General features: G+C 47.7%; 1 protein-coding gene across 1 annotated transcript in view; it reads right to left on the bottom strand.

Moving 5' to 3' along the window:
- The window catches only part of ttll12 (tubulin tyrosine ligase-like family, member 12), a 31,868-nt gene that overhangs the window by 7,903 nt on the left and 6,552 nt on the right, over positions 1 to 17,413 (bottom strand). The window contains exons 7-11 of the mRNA XM_066669458.1: positions 16,472 to 16,588; positions 15,990 to 16,187; positions 14,113 to 14,224; positions 5,990 to 6,141; positions 5,693 to 5,774 (exon numbers count right to left, since the gene is read on the bottom strand). Of these exons, the coding sequence (XP_066525555.1) occupies positions 5,693 to 5,774; positions 5,990 to 6,141; positions 14,113 to 14,224; positions 15,990 to 16,187; positions 16,472 to 16,588 (661 nt within the window). The remainder of the gene's footprint in view (positions 1 to 5,692; positions 5,775 to 5,989; positions 6,142 to 14,112; positions 14,225 to 15,989; positions 16,188 to 16,471; positions 16,589 to 17,413) is intronic.

The raw sequence follows: 17,413 nt of genomic DNA on the forward strand, positions 1-17,413 counted from the left end.
TTGATCTTCCTTCCTGGTGACACTTAGACAATTGCCATAACATTCTCCACAGTGAAGACCTGCTTCTGTCAGACCCCCTGTCTAAACAGCTCTGTTAGGAACGCCCGTTTTCAGTGCCTGTTCCTTTAAATGATAATGAGCTACTCGCTGTTTACATCGTTGACTCGACGCAGAGCCTACGCCGTCGTGAGCGTTTACACTTCTGTGTAGTGTCTGCGTCGCTCTGCAGTTACTCCTCCACACCACTAGGGGCTGAATCTCAAACATCTTCCTCTACACTCTGTAGCACACAATGCAGTGGAATTATTTTTATAAATCTTTAAAAGTGCACTCTTTAGGGAGGAAGTCGTTGTTTGGGACTGAGCAGTGTTTACATGAGGTGCCAGGAAAGAAACAAATACAAAGCCGGCACATTTTTCTTGCATGGTATCTCTTCTTGTGGACTTATTTTTTTTCCCGGAAACCTGTGTATTTTTCTTTTGTTCAACATTTTTATTCGTCCCTGACACCCACGCCACGTCTGAAGACATCTCTCGCTATAAATTTGCTGCTGTCTGTGTGTGTGAGGGAGAGGAGTTCATGTTTCTGTACTTATTTGGTTCAACATAAACAATGTCCGTCTGACTAATGACCAGTCACAGTCGTTGTGGTCTGCGTCGACGCGAAGGGTTGTTACATTCCTGGAGAGGTGTGTGTCAGGCTAGAGTGTAGGGTTGACACAGAAGTATAAACTGGGCTTAAGTGGTCTTGTTTCACAGTGTGTGTGTTGATGGGCTCCAGTTTTCCACATTAATTTAAACATGCATTGAACACGGGATATTTCCTTATTCAAAAATATTCAGCATTTCCATGGGTGAGTTGTAAGGAATTGGCTATTTTTTAGGTTTTCTATCAGAGCACATAAGTGCACATTGATCTGATTAAAGAGTATATTAAATAATACCTAAAGCATCCACCTAAACCCAGGTTCTGAGGAAATCCTAAACTTGGAGGAACAGAGCAGCCTTGCTCTTAAACAAGGGGACACCTTGCCACCGGTGGAACCCAAACACACATCTAGAGAGATGGTACATGGACTGGGTTCTCTCTGTTAGTAGATCATCGCCCAGTGTAGTGGACTCAAGACCAAAGCTGGTTAAGATCTCTTTCATCTTAAAAACAGACTCCTTTTAGTCAAGTCATCTGTCTGGGGGGCTTTAAAAGATCAAAGACGATTGCCGCAATCAGCACCTTTGTGATTACAATGACTCACAAAACCACAAAAGGTAACACATGGCCCCCTCACAGCTGGAGAAGATCTAATCAACAAGAGTGGAGACGATCAAAAGGCTTCATTGTGAGACTGTCTGTGAGGAGTGTGGTGTGTTCTCCCTGTGTCTGCGTGGGTTTCCTCCGGGTGACGGTCTGTGAGGAGTGTGGTGTGTTCTCCCTGTGTCTGCGTGGGTTTCCTCCGGGTGACGGTCTGTGAGGAGTGTGGTGTGTTCTCCCTGTGTCTGCGTGGGTTTCCTCCGGGTGACTGTCTGTGAGGAGTGTGGTGTGTTCTCCCTGTGTCTGCGTGGGTTTCCTCCGGGTGACTGTCTGTGAGGAGTGTGGTGTGTTCTCCCTGTGTCTGCGTGGGTTTCCTCCGGGTGCTCCGGTTTCCTCCCACAGTCCAAAAACACACGTTGGTAGGTGGATTGTTGACTCAAAAGTGTCCGTAGGTGTGAGTGTGTGTGTGTGTGTGTTGCCCTGTGAAGGATTGGCGCCCCCTCCAGGGTGTATTCCTGCCTTGCGCCCAATGATTCCAGGTAGGTTCTGGACCCACCGCGACCCTGAATTGGATAAGGGTTACAGATAATGAATGAATGAATGAATACGCAGTGGAGATCACAATCAAACACTGAGACTTCATGTGACAATAAAACTGACACCAAAATATGATTCCTAAATCCTCAAGAGGAATACGTTTCATGAACAAGAAATACAACACAATGTGACACCTTTCTTTATAAGCGAATTAATTCATCAGGATGCTAACTAACTGAATCTCTTTGTCCTGATTCCTGCGCGAGCTCCAAGTACTTGGCTCCACCCTGGAGCCCTCAGGGCCAACGACCAGCGGCTCTGCCGAACCCTCAGGATCCAGTCAGAGCATGAGCTCCTCCCCTGGGAGGGAGCTAGAGGTCCATCGAAAAGACTTGCGTACAGAATGAGTCTAGAGTGTGTATGGTTTTGGAGTTGGAGTTTTATTGAAATTATAGAATGAAATAGAACTTTTGAGTTAATTGTTATTTGTTCGTTTTATTTTACTTCGTTTCTTTGTTGCTCAACAAAATCTTCCACACGAGAACTAATCAAAGGCTTGGCCAAACAAATCGACACGTCTGAGATTCAGTTTTATAGATCAGCAGTCGTAGGATCGCAGACATTTGGCATTCATCCGCGAACGAACGCTTCACCGAGCCAACCCCGTCTCTGGTGATCTCTTAGGGTTGTGTGTGTCAAGAACGCCCTGTTCCTCCTTGGACTCTGGCGTACAGTGGACCACCCATGATACACATAAATAACGAAACCTTTAAAGCAATAATAACACTAATATTAAGTTAGTTAAGTTATTAAGGTTAGAGAAGCGAGCTTGAAGCCAGAAGGTCGCCGGTTCAACCCCTGGGACCGTCTGAAGTGCACTTGAGCAAGGCACAGAACCCCCAAACTGCTCGCCGGGCACCGAGGAGGTTGGCAGCCCCCTGCTACGGTTGTGTGTGTGTGTTCATTGCCTCATTGCTCACTAGTGTGTGTTTGCGGTTCACTACCATGGAGGGGTCAAATGTGTGATGGGAAAACGCAAACTAACACTGTAGTCAATATGGCGTGATTATGATGCAAAACATTCTGGGCTTGGATACGTGACCTTTGTGCACCATTTGAGGAGAGAAAGTGCTACGCAATAAAGTTCTTTACTTAGATTTAGGGAAGTTTTCCCAAAATGTGAGAAGTGAAAGGGCAGAGAGTAACAGAAAATACGTACGGTTGAATGAGGTGACAGAACAACATTGGGAACGTCTGAGACTTGGGCTAGTAACGGTTAACAGAAGAAGTGTGTGTAAAACAATGCCCTATATACAACACCAGTCAAAAGTTTGGGTACATCTCCTCATCAGTGATTGGTGGAGTAGAGCTAGTCACTGTATAGAGCTGTGTACCAGCCCCTACCTCTGCACAACCCCAGTTACAGTCTCAGACACATTCAGAAGAGAGCGGTTCTACAGATTAACTCTCGACGAGACCACGGTTCACTGAAAACCGTTCCAGGTGACGACCTCATGAAGCCGACTGAGAGAACGGAGAGAGTGTGTGAAGCTGTCGTCAAAGCAACAGGGGGCTACTGTGAAGAGTCTAAAGCAGAGGTAGCCAGCACATTGCCCGCGGACACCTGGTCACCTGCAAGGACCATGTGAGTCGCCCGTGGGGCATGTTCTAAAAATAGCACTGGTCGCCATGGAGCTCCGTCTAAAAATGTAAATAAAATGTCATTATTTTGCTGGGTTTTTTCAGTTATTTATGCATTTGTGTACATTTAAAATTGACAATATTCAATATCAAATTTTAAATAAAAAAAATGTATGTTTAAATGAAATTGGGTCTGGGGCCAAAGTTGTGTCCAAACTTATGACTGGTGCTGTACGTTCACAACAAAGGAAACCCTCCCTGAGTGGGTGTAACCGAACATTTGACTGGTACTGTACACTGCTGTGAATGCATTCCTCGGGTTTCTCCTCTGGACTGAGACTCACAGTGAAGCTCGGCCATCCTCTCTGGTGGCACTTAGGTTATTGGCACAATAACAAAGGCAGGGAAGCAGTTTCCCTAAAGGGATCAATAAAGGTATTCCTTCTTCTAAAAGGGTCCATTAAAAGAAACAATAGTTTAACATGATATTTTTGCTCCTGGGCTCCTCCAACAACTGCAGAGTGCAATTCACTTTTATAGCACTGTCCTGGAATCAAGGGGGTGTTTAATACCCTCCTCCAAAGGTTACATAGTGTAGTTTCTGCTGTGCTGAGCCCAGAGTAGCAACAAGAAGCTCTTTCCCCCTGTAACACCTCAGTGGAGCATCACAATATCCTGAGACTGTGATTTTACAGTAAAAAAAATTACCTTGTGTTCTTTTAAAACTAATAACATTTCTCCAGTGCGTTCAATGAAAATACACTCTACTCTCTTTCAGAATCCTTCCCTATCGCCTCTGGTTCCCCTATCGCTGCTTTATTTACCACGCCGGGTTCCAACCGAGAAGTAGGTAATAAATCGTGTGAACCCTACAGAGCTCTGATTGGCTGGAGAGACCTGTCAATCACCATGAAATGCAGAGCTCATTCAAATCCAGCACAAATCGCTGCTAGTAAAATGTCTTAAATTACAGCAGCTTAGTGCTGGGCGATAAATCAATATCACGATTAATTGTATATTTTACCATGATTACGATGAATGAACGATTATTTTGTTTTTGTATTTTTGACCCTCACAGTTCAGGGACGAGGCTTGTGCTGGAATTTTTCTCTAAATGTCACTGGGAGCTGGTTCCTCTCTTGTTTTCTGAGCACTGTTTATATTTGGTGTGTGATTGAGCTTTGGCTGAAACTGTTTTTTCTCAGCGTTTACATTTGACTTCTTTTTGTTCAGCGTCGTCTTAAAGTCAAAACACAACACGTCCAAACCACAGACGCTGTGTTTGTCTTTGGTACGAGCTCGAGTCGCTCGGTCGGCCTCTGTGTTTAGATTCTCCTACATGTGGCAGATAGGGAGCAGAATCACGTGACTACAGCTTGGTAGCGTGGTTTTAAAGGGACAGTACATGAACACACAGTGGGGACATAACAGAATAGAAATAATTGATAAAATCGATACAGACAAGGTTATGCCGATTAGAAGTTCTGAATCTCGATTTCAATTAATTGCCCGGCCCTACAGCAGCTCTCAGATTTATTTTTATTTTTCTGACTCACAGTCGCAGCTCGTAACATCATTTTAACGGGTTTTGAAGAGTTTCAAACGCTACTTGCGTCGGTGTCCGATAAAAATCTCCAGCAAAAGCCGGACATGTGACAAGAAAAAGTGGCCTTTGAGAACCTTTGAGGCGCCGAGCCGTGTTCAGTCCAAAACAACAACAGCAACAACAACAACAACACGCAAATACTCGAGTAAATAGTGCCTAAATTTACCGCCACCATTGTTGTGGTTTTCAAAGCCGCGATTCCCGTTAGAGACAGGGTTTTGTGACCTCACCGGCTCCATTTCTTGGGAGAGCTGCGCTAGCTGAGCCGACTCATTTCAGACAACATACAAAAGACATGCCTTTCTGAGGTGCTGGATCTCAGGGAATGTCCTAATGCTTTTATATTTTAATCGTCTTTTCTTTTATTACATTATTTCATTTCTATAAACATTTTTAACTCTTATTCTTAATTAATTGCTTTTTACTGCTTCTTTTGATCCTGTAAACACTTAAAATGTTCCCTGTGTGTGAAAGGTGCTGTATAAACAGACGGGCCTTAGAACACCGTGAAGGCTAAACTTTGTTTGGACTACGGTGAGGCCGCGACTCACTCCTCTCTCTGCACATGACAGATGTACGCTCCTCTCAGCGCAGGGTGTAGGGCACAGAGCCTGATCCCGCTGCCGTAATTCACGAACATGTCAGTGTTAAAGCACTCGCCTGTTTCAGCTGAACCCCTTCAGCGTAGTTCATCACCGTGAAGTGCTTCTGGTAATCGTCAAAATGGTCCAGAGAGAAAGGCCTGAAGGATCAGAAACAGAGAGAAACATATTTATTCATGTACAAGACAATCCATGTATTTACAGGTCAATTTGTTTAGAAACAAAAAATTGGATAAAGAAAACGTAATAAAATCTAATTTATATCAGAAGAACACAAAATAGGAAGCAGAGGAGGTGGAAAAGTGTGTGTGTGTGTGTGTGTGTGTGTGTGTGTGTGTGTGGCAGAGAGACTGACCTGTTGGCAAAGCGGAGCCAGAAGACGTGGTATGTGTAGAGCCTCAGAGGATGAACAGACCTCAGCAGCACCATGTAGCGGATATCAAACTTCACCAGACCCAGCTCCTCTCGCTCAAATAATACAGGGTCCTCCAGGTACTTACAGACCACCTGAGACACACACACACACACACACATAAATGCTTCTGCATACTTTCTTAGGGCCCTTTCCTCCTGTTCCTCAGCGCTCAGGACCCCCACAGAGTAGGTGTGATGTGGTGGTGGATCATTCTCAGTGCTGCAGTGACACTGACGTGGTGGTGGTGTGTTAGTGTGTGTTGTGCTGGTGTAGAGTGGATCAGACACAGCAGTGCTGCTGGAGTTTTTAAACCCTGTGTCCACTCTCTGTCCACTCTGTGAGAAAGAGGGGTTTAAAAACTCCAGCAGCACTGCTGTGTCTGATCCACTCTACACCAGCACAACACACACTAACACACCACCAGCATGTCACCACTTTTTATAGCAACAGTACAAAGTGTGTTTTTCAGTGAAGTAGCCCTGATGGCTGAAGCTCCTGTTCTGTGTTAATAACGAGGCAAAAATCATTTCCACCTTAAACTGAATGCAACTGCAGCAACATTTAAGGTGGAAGAAAAAGGAAAACTTATTGGTTTTGTCACAACTTTTTCAATTAAACCACTTCTCTTAACATTTAATAGAGTTTGGAGGGTGACACACACACACACACACACACACCGTAAACTCACCTCACTTCTAGATTTAGTTCAGCGGGACAAACATGGTCAGCTCTAGAAGATCCTATGTTTCAGATCCTGTCTTTGTGTTTTACGACAGCTGAATGTATTTCAGTTCTCGTAGATGATGTAAAATCCATGTAAAAGTTGTGTAAATGGGGTATGAAGCCGTGTGGCAATCAGTTCTCAATTCAGACCTCACTCTGGAAGACGAGAGCTCCCTAAACCTTCAATAAACCAGTGACCTTTCAGTACCAAGCTCACCTCTCTAACATTTAGGCCATGACTGCCCCCACAGGGAATGAACAATAATAACCCAGGGAGAACACACCACACTCCTCACAGACAATCACCTGGAGGAAACCCACGCAGACACAGGGAGATCACACCACACTCCTCATAGACAGTCACCCGGAGGAAACCCACGCAGACACAGGGAGAACACACCACACTCCTCACAGACAATCACCTGGAGGAAACCCACGCAGACACAGGGAAAACACACCACACTCCTCACAGACAGTCACCCGGAGGAAACCCACGCAGACACAGGGAGAACACACCACACTCCTCACAGACAATCACCCGGAGGAAACCCACACAGACACAGAGAGAACACACCACACTCCTCACAGACAATCACCTGGAGGAAACCCACGCAGACACAGGGAGAACACACCACACTCCTCACAGACAATCACCTGGAGGAAACCCACGCAGACACAAGGAGAACACACCACACTCCTCACAGACAATCACCTGGAGGAAACCCACGCAGACACAAGGAGAACACACCACACTCCTCACAGACAATCACCTGGAGGAAACCCACGCAGACACAGGGAGAACACACCACACTCCTCACAGACAATCACCTGGAGGAAACCCACACAGACACAGAGAGAACACACCACACTCCTCACAGACAATCACCTGGAGGAAACCCACGCAGACACAAGGAGAACACACCACACTCCTCACAGACAGTCACCTGGAGGAAACCCACGCAGACACAGGGAGAACACACCACACTCCTCACAGACAATCACCTGGAGGAAACCCACGCAGACACAGGGAGAACACACCACACTCCTCACAGACAATCACCTGGAGGAAACCCACGCAGACACAGGGAGAACACACCACACTCCTCACAGACAATCACCCGGAGGAAACCCACACAGACACATGGAGAACACAGCACACTCCTCACAGACAATCACCCGGAGGAAACCCACGCAGACACAGAGAGAACACACCACACTCCTCACAGACAATCACCCGGAGGAAACCCACACAGACACAGAGAGAACACACCACACTCCTCACAGACAATCACCTGGAGGAAACCCACGCAGACACAGGGAGAACACACCACACTCCTCACAGACAATCACCTGGAGGAAACCCATGCAGACACAGGGAGAACACACCACACTCCTCACAGACAATCACCTGGAGGAAACCCACGCAGACACAGGGAGAACACACCACACTCCTCACAGACAATCACCTGGAGGAAACCCACGCAGACACAAGGAGAACACACCACACTCCTCAAAGACAATCACCTGGAGGAAACCCACGCAGACACAGGGAGAACACACCACACTCCTCACAGACAATCACCTGGAGGAAACCCACACAGACACAGAGAGACCACACCACACTCCTCACAGACAATCACCTGGAGGAAACCCACGCAGACACAAGGAGAACACACCACACTCCTCACAGACAATCACCTGGAGGAAACCCACGCAGACATAGGGAGAACACACCACACTCCTCACAGACAATCACCTGGAGGAAACCCACGCAGACACAGGGAGAACACACCACACTCCTCACAGACAATCACCTGGAGGAAACCCACGCAGACACAGGGAGAACACACCACACTCCTCACAGACAATCACCCGGAGGAAACCCACGCAGACACAGAGAGAACACACCAACTCCTCACAGACAGTCACCCGGAGAAAACCCACGCAGACACAGAGAGAACACACCAACTCCTCACAGACAGTCACCCGGAGAAAACCCACGCAGACACAGGGAGAACACACCACACTCCTCACAGACAATCACCTGGAGGAAACCCACGCAGACACAAGGAGAACACACCACACTCCTCACAGACAATCACCTGGAGGAAACCCACGCAGACACAAGGAGAACACACCACACTCCTCACAGACAATCACCTGGAGGAAACCCACGCAGACATAGGGAGAACACACCACACTCCTCACAGACAATCACCTGGAGGAAACCCACGCAGACACAGGGAGAACACACCACACTCCTCACAGACAATCACCTGGAGGAAACCCACGCAGACACAGAGAGAACACACCAACTCCTCACAGACAGTCACCCGGAGAAAACCCACGCAGACACAGAGAGAACACACCACACTCCTCACAGACAGTCACCCGGAGCAGGACTCGAACCCACAACCTCCAGGCCCCTGGAGCTGTGTGACTGCGACACCTACTTTAACTACTTTAACACCTAAATTTAACTGAGGAGCAAAGGCAAGAACTCTTTGTTGCTTCAGAAAAATGATTTGGCTCAGAGTTGATGATGACGCAGAGATGATGATACTGTAAGATTTACTAAAGTTTTAAAATTATAAAACAACATGATGTACTGCTTCACTTCTGTCATCATATTCCCAGAATCTAAATGTGTAAATCACATTGAGAGCTCCACAGAGGCTCAAGTCGAGTTATGAATTGTGGAGGTTTTTTCAGTGTGCTTTAATTTGATAACGGTCACTATCCTCAGTAATATAATTATTACAACCCCCTAAAATACGCGCAGTTAAAGGCATAGTCCATGTTCCTGTGGGCGGTGACCAGGCAGTTACCAGCTGTGCCTCATTTTGAGCCAAGAGTTTCCTGTACGAGGTTTGTCTTTAATTTGACTTCATTTGCTTATGTCTCCAGACCGTCTCTTATCAGTGTCTCCCACAGTTTCAACACTGCACTCTGTACTTGTAGCATCTATTTTCCGGCTCTCCCACAGCGCTGTCAGAGTGACCTTGGGCAATAAATGTGACATCTGTGGAATGTCTGTGAGCAAGGAGTCCAGGTCCGATGACGAATTGCCACAATATAATGCTTCCTGTGTGTTTTAAGACACTCTTTATGGCCTTGAAAGTTGCAGCTAGGATTATCTTCCTGAGTGAAAGAGACCAGTTTTCTAGCAGCTCACCTTCGGGTTTCTTCGGGGCGTAACTTTTATTTCAAGTGTGTGTGTGTGTGTGTTTGATTTTCAGTTTCTAATCCTGCAATATAGCACCAGATAACGACACAGACACAAAACAAGACCTAAAGGACACAGTATCTGCTGCTAAGGCGAGTGTGAGGACTCTCTAATGGAGTGTGAGAAGATTATTTAGGTTCCAAATCAGTTCTGCTGTTGAAGCGTACTGTATTGTCCATATGCACGTGTTACTAAGTGTGTGCATCACACTCCTGAGAACAGAATGTTTAGGTTCAGTTTCTTGAGAGGACAGGAAGCCCCTCACTTTCTCTCTCTCAGTCCCAGAGCAAGACATAACGTAAATAAGAGCCATACCATTACTTTATTGAGACAGAAAACCAATCTATAAAAAACTGAGAGTTGTGTGATGAACGAGAGAAGTGTGCATTGATTGAAACCCTCTCACAGTCTCAGTTTGTGAGCGCCTTGTGCAGCGCAGTGTAAGTTTATGGGAATAAAAAAAATTCGGAATGCTTTCTAAGTGAATATCACTACGATCTGAACCTGCTGTAAACAGTGGATTAAGGCTTTATGCTAATTTTCTACTGCATGGTACCTACTCATGGTACCACAGCTCCCCCCCAGAAATGTAGCAGGTGACGTTGCAACACTGTAATTGGAAAAGCAGGCTTTGGAAACCACGACAACGGCGGTGGTAACGTTAAGCGGTGTTTACTCATGGTGTATCGGCGTGTTGTTGTTGTTTGGGACTGAACACAGCTCCGTCATCAGTTCAGACAGATCAGTAGAGTTTGTTCCTTCCTTGTTGCAGCGTCCAGCTCTCGCTGGATTCTTTCGTCGGCCACCGATCCAAGGAGTGTTTGAACCTCTTCAAAAGACCACGGCGTCATTTTACGAGCTGCCGCAGTCTGCAGACCAAGGGTCATAACTCCAGCTCTTTTAAGTAGGGTCCTCTAGTTGGTGCCATGTGAGATGGCTGCCTTTCCAGTTGACACTGAGTTTTAAACATATCCCATGGACATTTTGAACTTTTTAATGCAAACAAGAGACAGTTTGCTCACTTATTCAAGAGAGGATGGATACAAAACTCTATCCCAGTAGAGCTGAGGAGGAGACCCAGGGTCTGTAAGGCCTGGGCTAAGCGTAAGGCTAGACTAGTGGATAACCGAAGGCGTTACAAACCAGCGATTCCCTCTGTAATCATGGGAAATGTAAACTTGCTGCCGAATAAGATCGACGAGTTGTCCGCACTGAAAAGTCAGTGGATTTATCGTGAGAGCCGCTTATTCATCTTTAAGGAGACATGGCTAACCCACCTCGTACCGGATGCTAACGTGGATCTGCTAGTGAGGGATGACAGAGACACTAAAGCGTATGGCAAAGGTGGGGGCTCATTGTATGTCAATAACTTCTGGTGTAACCCAGTACATATCACAGTAGATTGTCATGTGCTGTCGGGATCCTGAGCTACTAGCCGTTAGCCTATGACCATATTATCAGCCCATGGAGTTCAGTCATGTGATCACCATCTGTTTATATCCCTCCGAAAGCAGACGTAGCCACGGCATGTGAGAAGATTCACCATGTCACAGCAAGGCAGACTTTTAATTAAGAATTTTAATCATGCAAATTTGAACTCCACCTTGGCTGATTTCCATCAGGCTGTGGACTGCCCCACAAGGGGAAATAGGGACAACTGACTTGCTGTATGCGAATGTAAGGGATGTATACAGCGTCACACTCCTCCCCCCTCTAGGGAAGTTGGGTCACAACCTGGTCCACCTACAGTACACGGCCTTGCTCCAAAGGCAGCCAATAACAACTCGCACCATCAGGAGGTGGTCCCCTGAGAAAACGGATGCCTTGAGAGACTGCTATGACACCACGGTCTGGGATGTGCTGATAAATGACACACTGTCTGACGGACTACCTAATCTCCTGTGCAGAAGTGGTCTACCCTGCCAAGACAGTTCGCTGTTATGCTAACAACAAACCACGGGTAACACGGGAGGTCAAAGGAACAGGAAGTCCTCAACAGGAAGAAGGCTACCTTCAGGAGCCGGGACAAGGATGCGATGAAGGCAGCACAACAGGAGGTGAAACACTGCAGCAGTAAAGCAAAGGACAGCTACAGGGGAAAGGTAGAGCAGAAGCTGCTAGAGGACAACATGAGGGAGGACTGGGACGGTGTGAAAACCATCACGGGCCACAAGACAAAGACAGAGTCGTAGGAGGGGGACAATGGAGGAAGTGAATAAAACTTAATGACTTCTTCAGTAGGTTCAAACAGTCACTGCCTCCCAACCCTCACCTTCACTACAGCCATCCTGCCATCAACAATCAAAATGCCATCCCCTAGACACCTTGGTAGCCTCCTCCCTCTCCTCCCTCTTCCCCACCTCAACACAATCCTTTCTACACCTTACTACGGACCAGGTCAGAGAACAGCTGAGGCAGACAAGGTGTGCCCACGACTACTAAAGACCCGTGCTGCTGAACTGGGAGAACCACTAGAATGCCCACCCTCTGGAAGACATCGTGCATCATTCCCGTCCCCAAGAAGAATCGACCCAGTGAGCCCGATGACTTCCGACCGGTGGCACTCACATCACACCTGATGAAGACTTTGGAGTGGTTCTTCCTCAGACCCCAAGTGCAACACGCCCAGGACTATTTGCAGTCTGCACACACCAGGCAGGTGTTGGAGTGGAGGATGAAGTACTCTCTTTGCTGCACCAAGCTGTCTCTCATCTGAACTACAGAAGCGCCACAGTGAGGATTCTCTTCCTGGATTTCTCAAGTGCCTTCAAAACCATCCAGCCCTTTAATCTTCAAGACAAACTGGAAAGGATGGGAGTGGCCCCTACCTGGTAGCCTGGATCTCCAGTTACCTCACTGACAGGCCACAGATCAGCAGCTCTGGGGTACCCCAGGGCACAGTGTTGACCCCTCTTCTCTTGACCCTTTATACCTCGGACATCTGCTACAACTCTGGGCTGTGCCACATCCAGATGTTTGCTGATGACACAGCCGTAGTTGGACGTATCAAGGACGACGAGGAAGAGGAGGAGTATCAGAGCCTGGTGAGGAACTTTACTGACTGGTGTCACACTATCCGTCTACATCTTAATACCTCAAAGACCAAGGTTGAGTTGGAGGATGTAAATACGTACAAGTACCTCAGGCTGTGGCTGGACCGAACAACACACACCAACCACCTGTATATGAAGGGGCAGAGCAGGCTGTACTTTGAGGAGGCTGTGGTCTTTTAACATCTGCAGGGAACTCCTGTGGATGTTCTTCCAGTCTGTAGTCGCCAGTGTCCTCTTTTACTCCGTGGTGTGCTGAGGGGGCCGCACTTCCCAGAAGGACTCATGCAGGCGGGGTGTGCCAGCTCTGTGGTCGGCATGAAGCTGGGCACTCTGGTGGCAGTGGCAGAGAAAAGAACACTCCACAAAATGCTGGACATCGTGGATGATGCCACACATCCTCTTCAGCAACCAGAGGAACCTCTTCAGTGCAAGCTGCTCCTTCCCAAATGCAGGACCAACAGACTCAGAAATGGTCCCTTATGCCATCAGACTGTAGAACGTCATGAAGCGAGGGAGGAGAAACAGGACGGATGGGAGGAGTGGTAATAGTAGCTACTTCCCACAAGCCATGGACAGGGGGAGCCTTGACCTTATGGTTAGAGACCAGGCTTGGTACCAGAAGGTTGCTGGTTCGACCCCCAGGACCGGCAGGAACATCCATGGCTGAAGTGCCCTTGAGCAAGGCACTGAACCCCCAAGTGCTCCCCGGGCGCCGGGGATGGCTGACCACTGCCCTGGGTGTGTGTTCACAGCCCCTAGTTCACTAGTGTGTGTGTGTGTGTGTGTGTTCACTGCCACAGAAGGGTTTTATCTTTGTCTAATCCTGCGTGCCTCTACTACATACTTCTTTTTTCTTGATGAGAGAGAGTTGCTGGAAACTGAAGGAGACTTCCCAAGGGATTAATAAAGTGCAATCTAATCTAATCTAAAATTTTGAAATGAACACTGCTCTGAAAAAAAAAGTGGCTCTGAAGGCCACCTGGCTTTTGTTAATTATTTCCAAAGAATTATCTGTTAGTGTGTGTGTGTGTGTGTGTGTGTGTGTGTGTGTGTGAGCTGACCTTCGGCGTGCTCTCTCTTTGTCGAATGATGTAGCTGAGGTTGTCTGTGATGTGGGTGTCCAGTCCTCTGGCCAGGTTCCAGGGTTTACAGATCCAGTGATTATCTTCTCCTCTTTAAACAAACCAACAGCAGACAGTCACTTCACAGAGGTCATCACATTATGCTCCTTGTAGTATTTGGGTGTTGATGGTGTTGGGGATTGGGGCAGATTGTGTTTTGTTTTAATCTCCATCTGACCTCAGATGACAAGTATTTGAAGGAAAACCGCAACAATTATCAAAAACTTGGTCTACACACACAATCACACAAATCTTTGTTCTACATACTTCGTTACCCCACTTTCGACCTGTTCTTCAGTGCTCAGGACCCCCCCAGGGCAGATATGATGCGGCAGTGACACTGACGTGGTGGTGGTGTGTTAGTGTGTGTTGTGCTGGTGTAGAGTGGATCAGACACAGCAGTGCTGCTGGAGTTTTTAAACCCCTCAGTGTCTGGACTGAGAACAGTCCACCGACCAAAAACATCCAGCCGACAGAGTCCTGTGTCACTGATGAAGGACTAGAGGACGAGCGACACACACTGTGCAGCGACAGATGAGCTACTGTCTCTGACTCTACATCTACAAGGTGGACCAACGAGGGAGGAGTGTCTCACAGAGTGGACAGAGAGTGGACACAGGGTTTAAAAACTCCAGCAGCACTGCTGTGTCTGATCCACTCTACACCAGCACAACGTTAGTTGAGGATGTTCCACCACCCCTGGTCTGTGGAGGTCCTGAGCGTTGAGAACTAATTAATGTGGTACGAGTACCGACTCAGGTGACACACCGGTCAACAAGAACTGATGTCATTGGCTGGTGAGAGATGCCTTAACTTCAGATTTAAGCCAGCAGTGAGCATGGGTGGAGCTCTCTTAAAGTAATCACATACTCTCAGAGTCAACTAATCATTATGTGGACAATATGTGTAGACACCCACTTCCCTAATGTTTCTTTTGAGAAAATGAAGGTTAACGGAGTTTTGTTCCACTGCATCAACAGCCTCACTTCTTTACACCAGACCATTTGGACCATTGCTGTGAGGGTTTGACTGCATTCATCCACAAACCCTTGAGTGAGGTCAGACACTGATGTTGGATGATTAGCCCTGGATGTCCGATGCCAGGGCGGCACGGTGGCGCAGCAGGTTAGTGTCGCAGTCACACAGCTCCAGGGGCCTTGAGGTTGTGGGTTCGTTTCCCGCTCCAGGTGACTGTCTGTGAGGAGTTGGTGTGTTCTCCCCGTGTCCGCGTGGGTTTCCTCCGGGTGCTCCGGTTTCCTCCCACAGTCCAAAAACACACGTTGCAGGTGGATTGGCGACTCGAAAGTGTCCCTAGGTGTGAATGTGTGTGTGTGTGAGTGTGTGTTGCCCTGTGAAGGACTGGCGCCCCCTCCAGGGTGTATTCCCACCTTGCGCCCGATGATTCCAGGTAGGCTCTGGACCCCCCGCGACCCTAAATTGGATAAGCGGTTACAGATAATGGATGGATGGATGGATGTCCGATGCCAATCCTCATGTCAAAACGTGGACCATCGTTGTGAATGAGTGAATCTGGTTACTTTAAAGCACACCCACTGCAGACCCAGGTGTTTAAATTCAGCCCGGTTTGTACGACCTTCACAGAAAAGCATGAAACAAATAGGGTCGCCTCGACCTCAGTAACGCTCTCATGGCCGAATGCTATCCAACTCTCCGACTCTTCCTAGAGGAGGGGAGGCTGACACTGCAGGAAAGGGAGGACAGACTACCAACTGGTTCCCATGATTAGTGAAGAACTGCTGGATGCACAGATGCTCCTTTGTCAGTTTCTGTGCCAATGGTAAACACAAACAGCTCACCTTTCCTGTCTCTGCTGGTAATGTCTGATGAACTGGGGCAGCTCAGTCTGGAGGTTAAAGGTCCTGGGAAGCCACGGTGGCCCCTGTCCTCTTTGTCCAGCTCGGCGTGCCACTGATGCCAGGCAGTCTTTCGTTGTTAGGACAGTCTCGCACGGGAACTGGTTCAGCAGGACATAAGGGCGCTCTTCACTCAGCTTCCTATTGGGAGAACATTTCTACAATTAAAGATTGTAGTCCACTTGTTGCTCTGCATACCCTGTTACCCCCCTTTTCCCCCCATGTTCCTCAGCGCTCAGGAGTGTGATGTGGTGGTGGTGTGTTAGTGTGTGTTGTGCTGGCATTGATCTTCTGAGGCGCAAGTGTTTTAAATATTCAATTTTCCGTCCCCTCAATAAAGCATTTTGTAATTCTAGAATTAAAGGGAACACATTTGGGATTCGTCCATAACCTGATGTAACCGAGTGTGTTGTAAGTTTACGCACCGATAGTCTCGAATGTGAGAATACTTCCAGAGTACGTCGGCTTCATCTTCATTGTCCGTGAACTGGAAACGCGAGTGTTTCAAATGCTCCACGACCTGCTTCATCTCTGCGTACACCCTATTCCACACAAAAGGGACATGGAAAATTAGTAAGTGCATCATGTTCACGTGCAGACCCTTTCAACATCTGAAACATCTGAAATATGCATCTGTAATGGATGTTACAGTGGCGTGGAAAAAAATTGCTTCTACCTTCAGTGATTGCTGTCTGTGAGGAGTGTGGTGTGTTCTCCCTGTGTCTGCGTGGGTTTCCTCCGGGTGACTGTCTGTGAGGAGTGTGGTGTGTTCTCCCTGTGTCTGCGTGGGTTTCCTCCGGGTGACTGTCTGTGAGGAGTGTGGTGTGTTCTCTCTGTGTCTGCGTGGGTTTCCTCCGGGTGACTGTCTGTGAGGAGTGTGGTGTGTTCTCTCTGTGTCTGCGTGGGTTTTCCCCGGGTGACTGTCTGTGAGGAGTGTGGTGTGTTCTCTCTGTGTCTGCCTGGGTTTCCTCCGGGTGACTGTCTGTGAGGAGTGTGGTGTGTTCACCCTGTGTCTGCGTGGGTTTCCTCCGGGTGCTCCGGTTTCCTCCCATGCTCCAAAAACACACATTGGTAGGTGGATTGGAGACTCAAAAGTGTCCGTAGGTGTGAGTGAATGTGTGAGTGTATGTCGCCCTGTGAAGGACTGGCTGCCCCTTCAGAGTGTGTTCCTGCCTTGCGCCCAATGATTCCAGGTAGGCTCTGGACCCACCGCGACCCTGGATAAGGGTTACAGACAATGAATGAATGAATGAATAATATTGAATTTGGTACAATTATGTTCCCTAACTAAAAGTACTGAATATGTACCTTTGACTGTACAAACACACTGACAGTTTTTTCTGAGAGTGTCGTCACTCCTTTAATAC

This window comes from Hoplias malabaricus, chromosome 4, assembly GCF_029633855.1.
Source record: "Hoplias malabaricus isolate fHopMal1 chromosome 4, fHopMal1.hap1, whole genome shotgun sequence".
Taxonomy (NCBI): domain Eukaryota; kingdom Metazoa; phylum Chordata; class Actinopteri; order Characiformes; family Erythrinidae; genus Hoplias; species Hoplias malabaricus.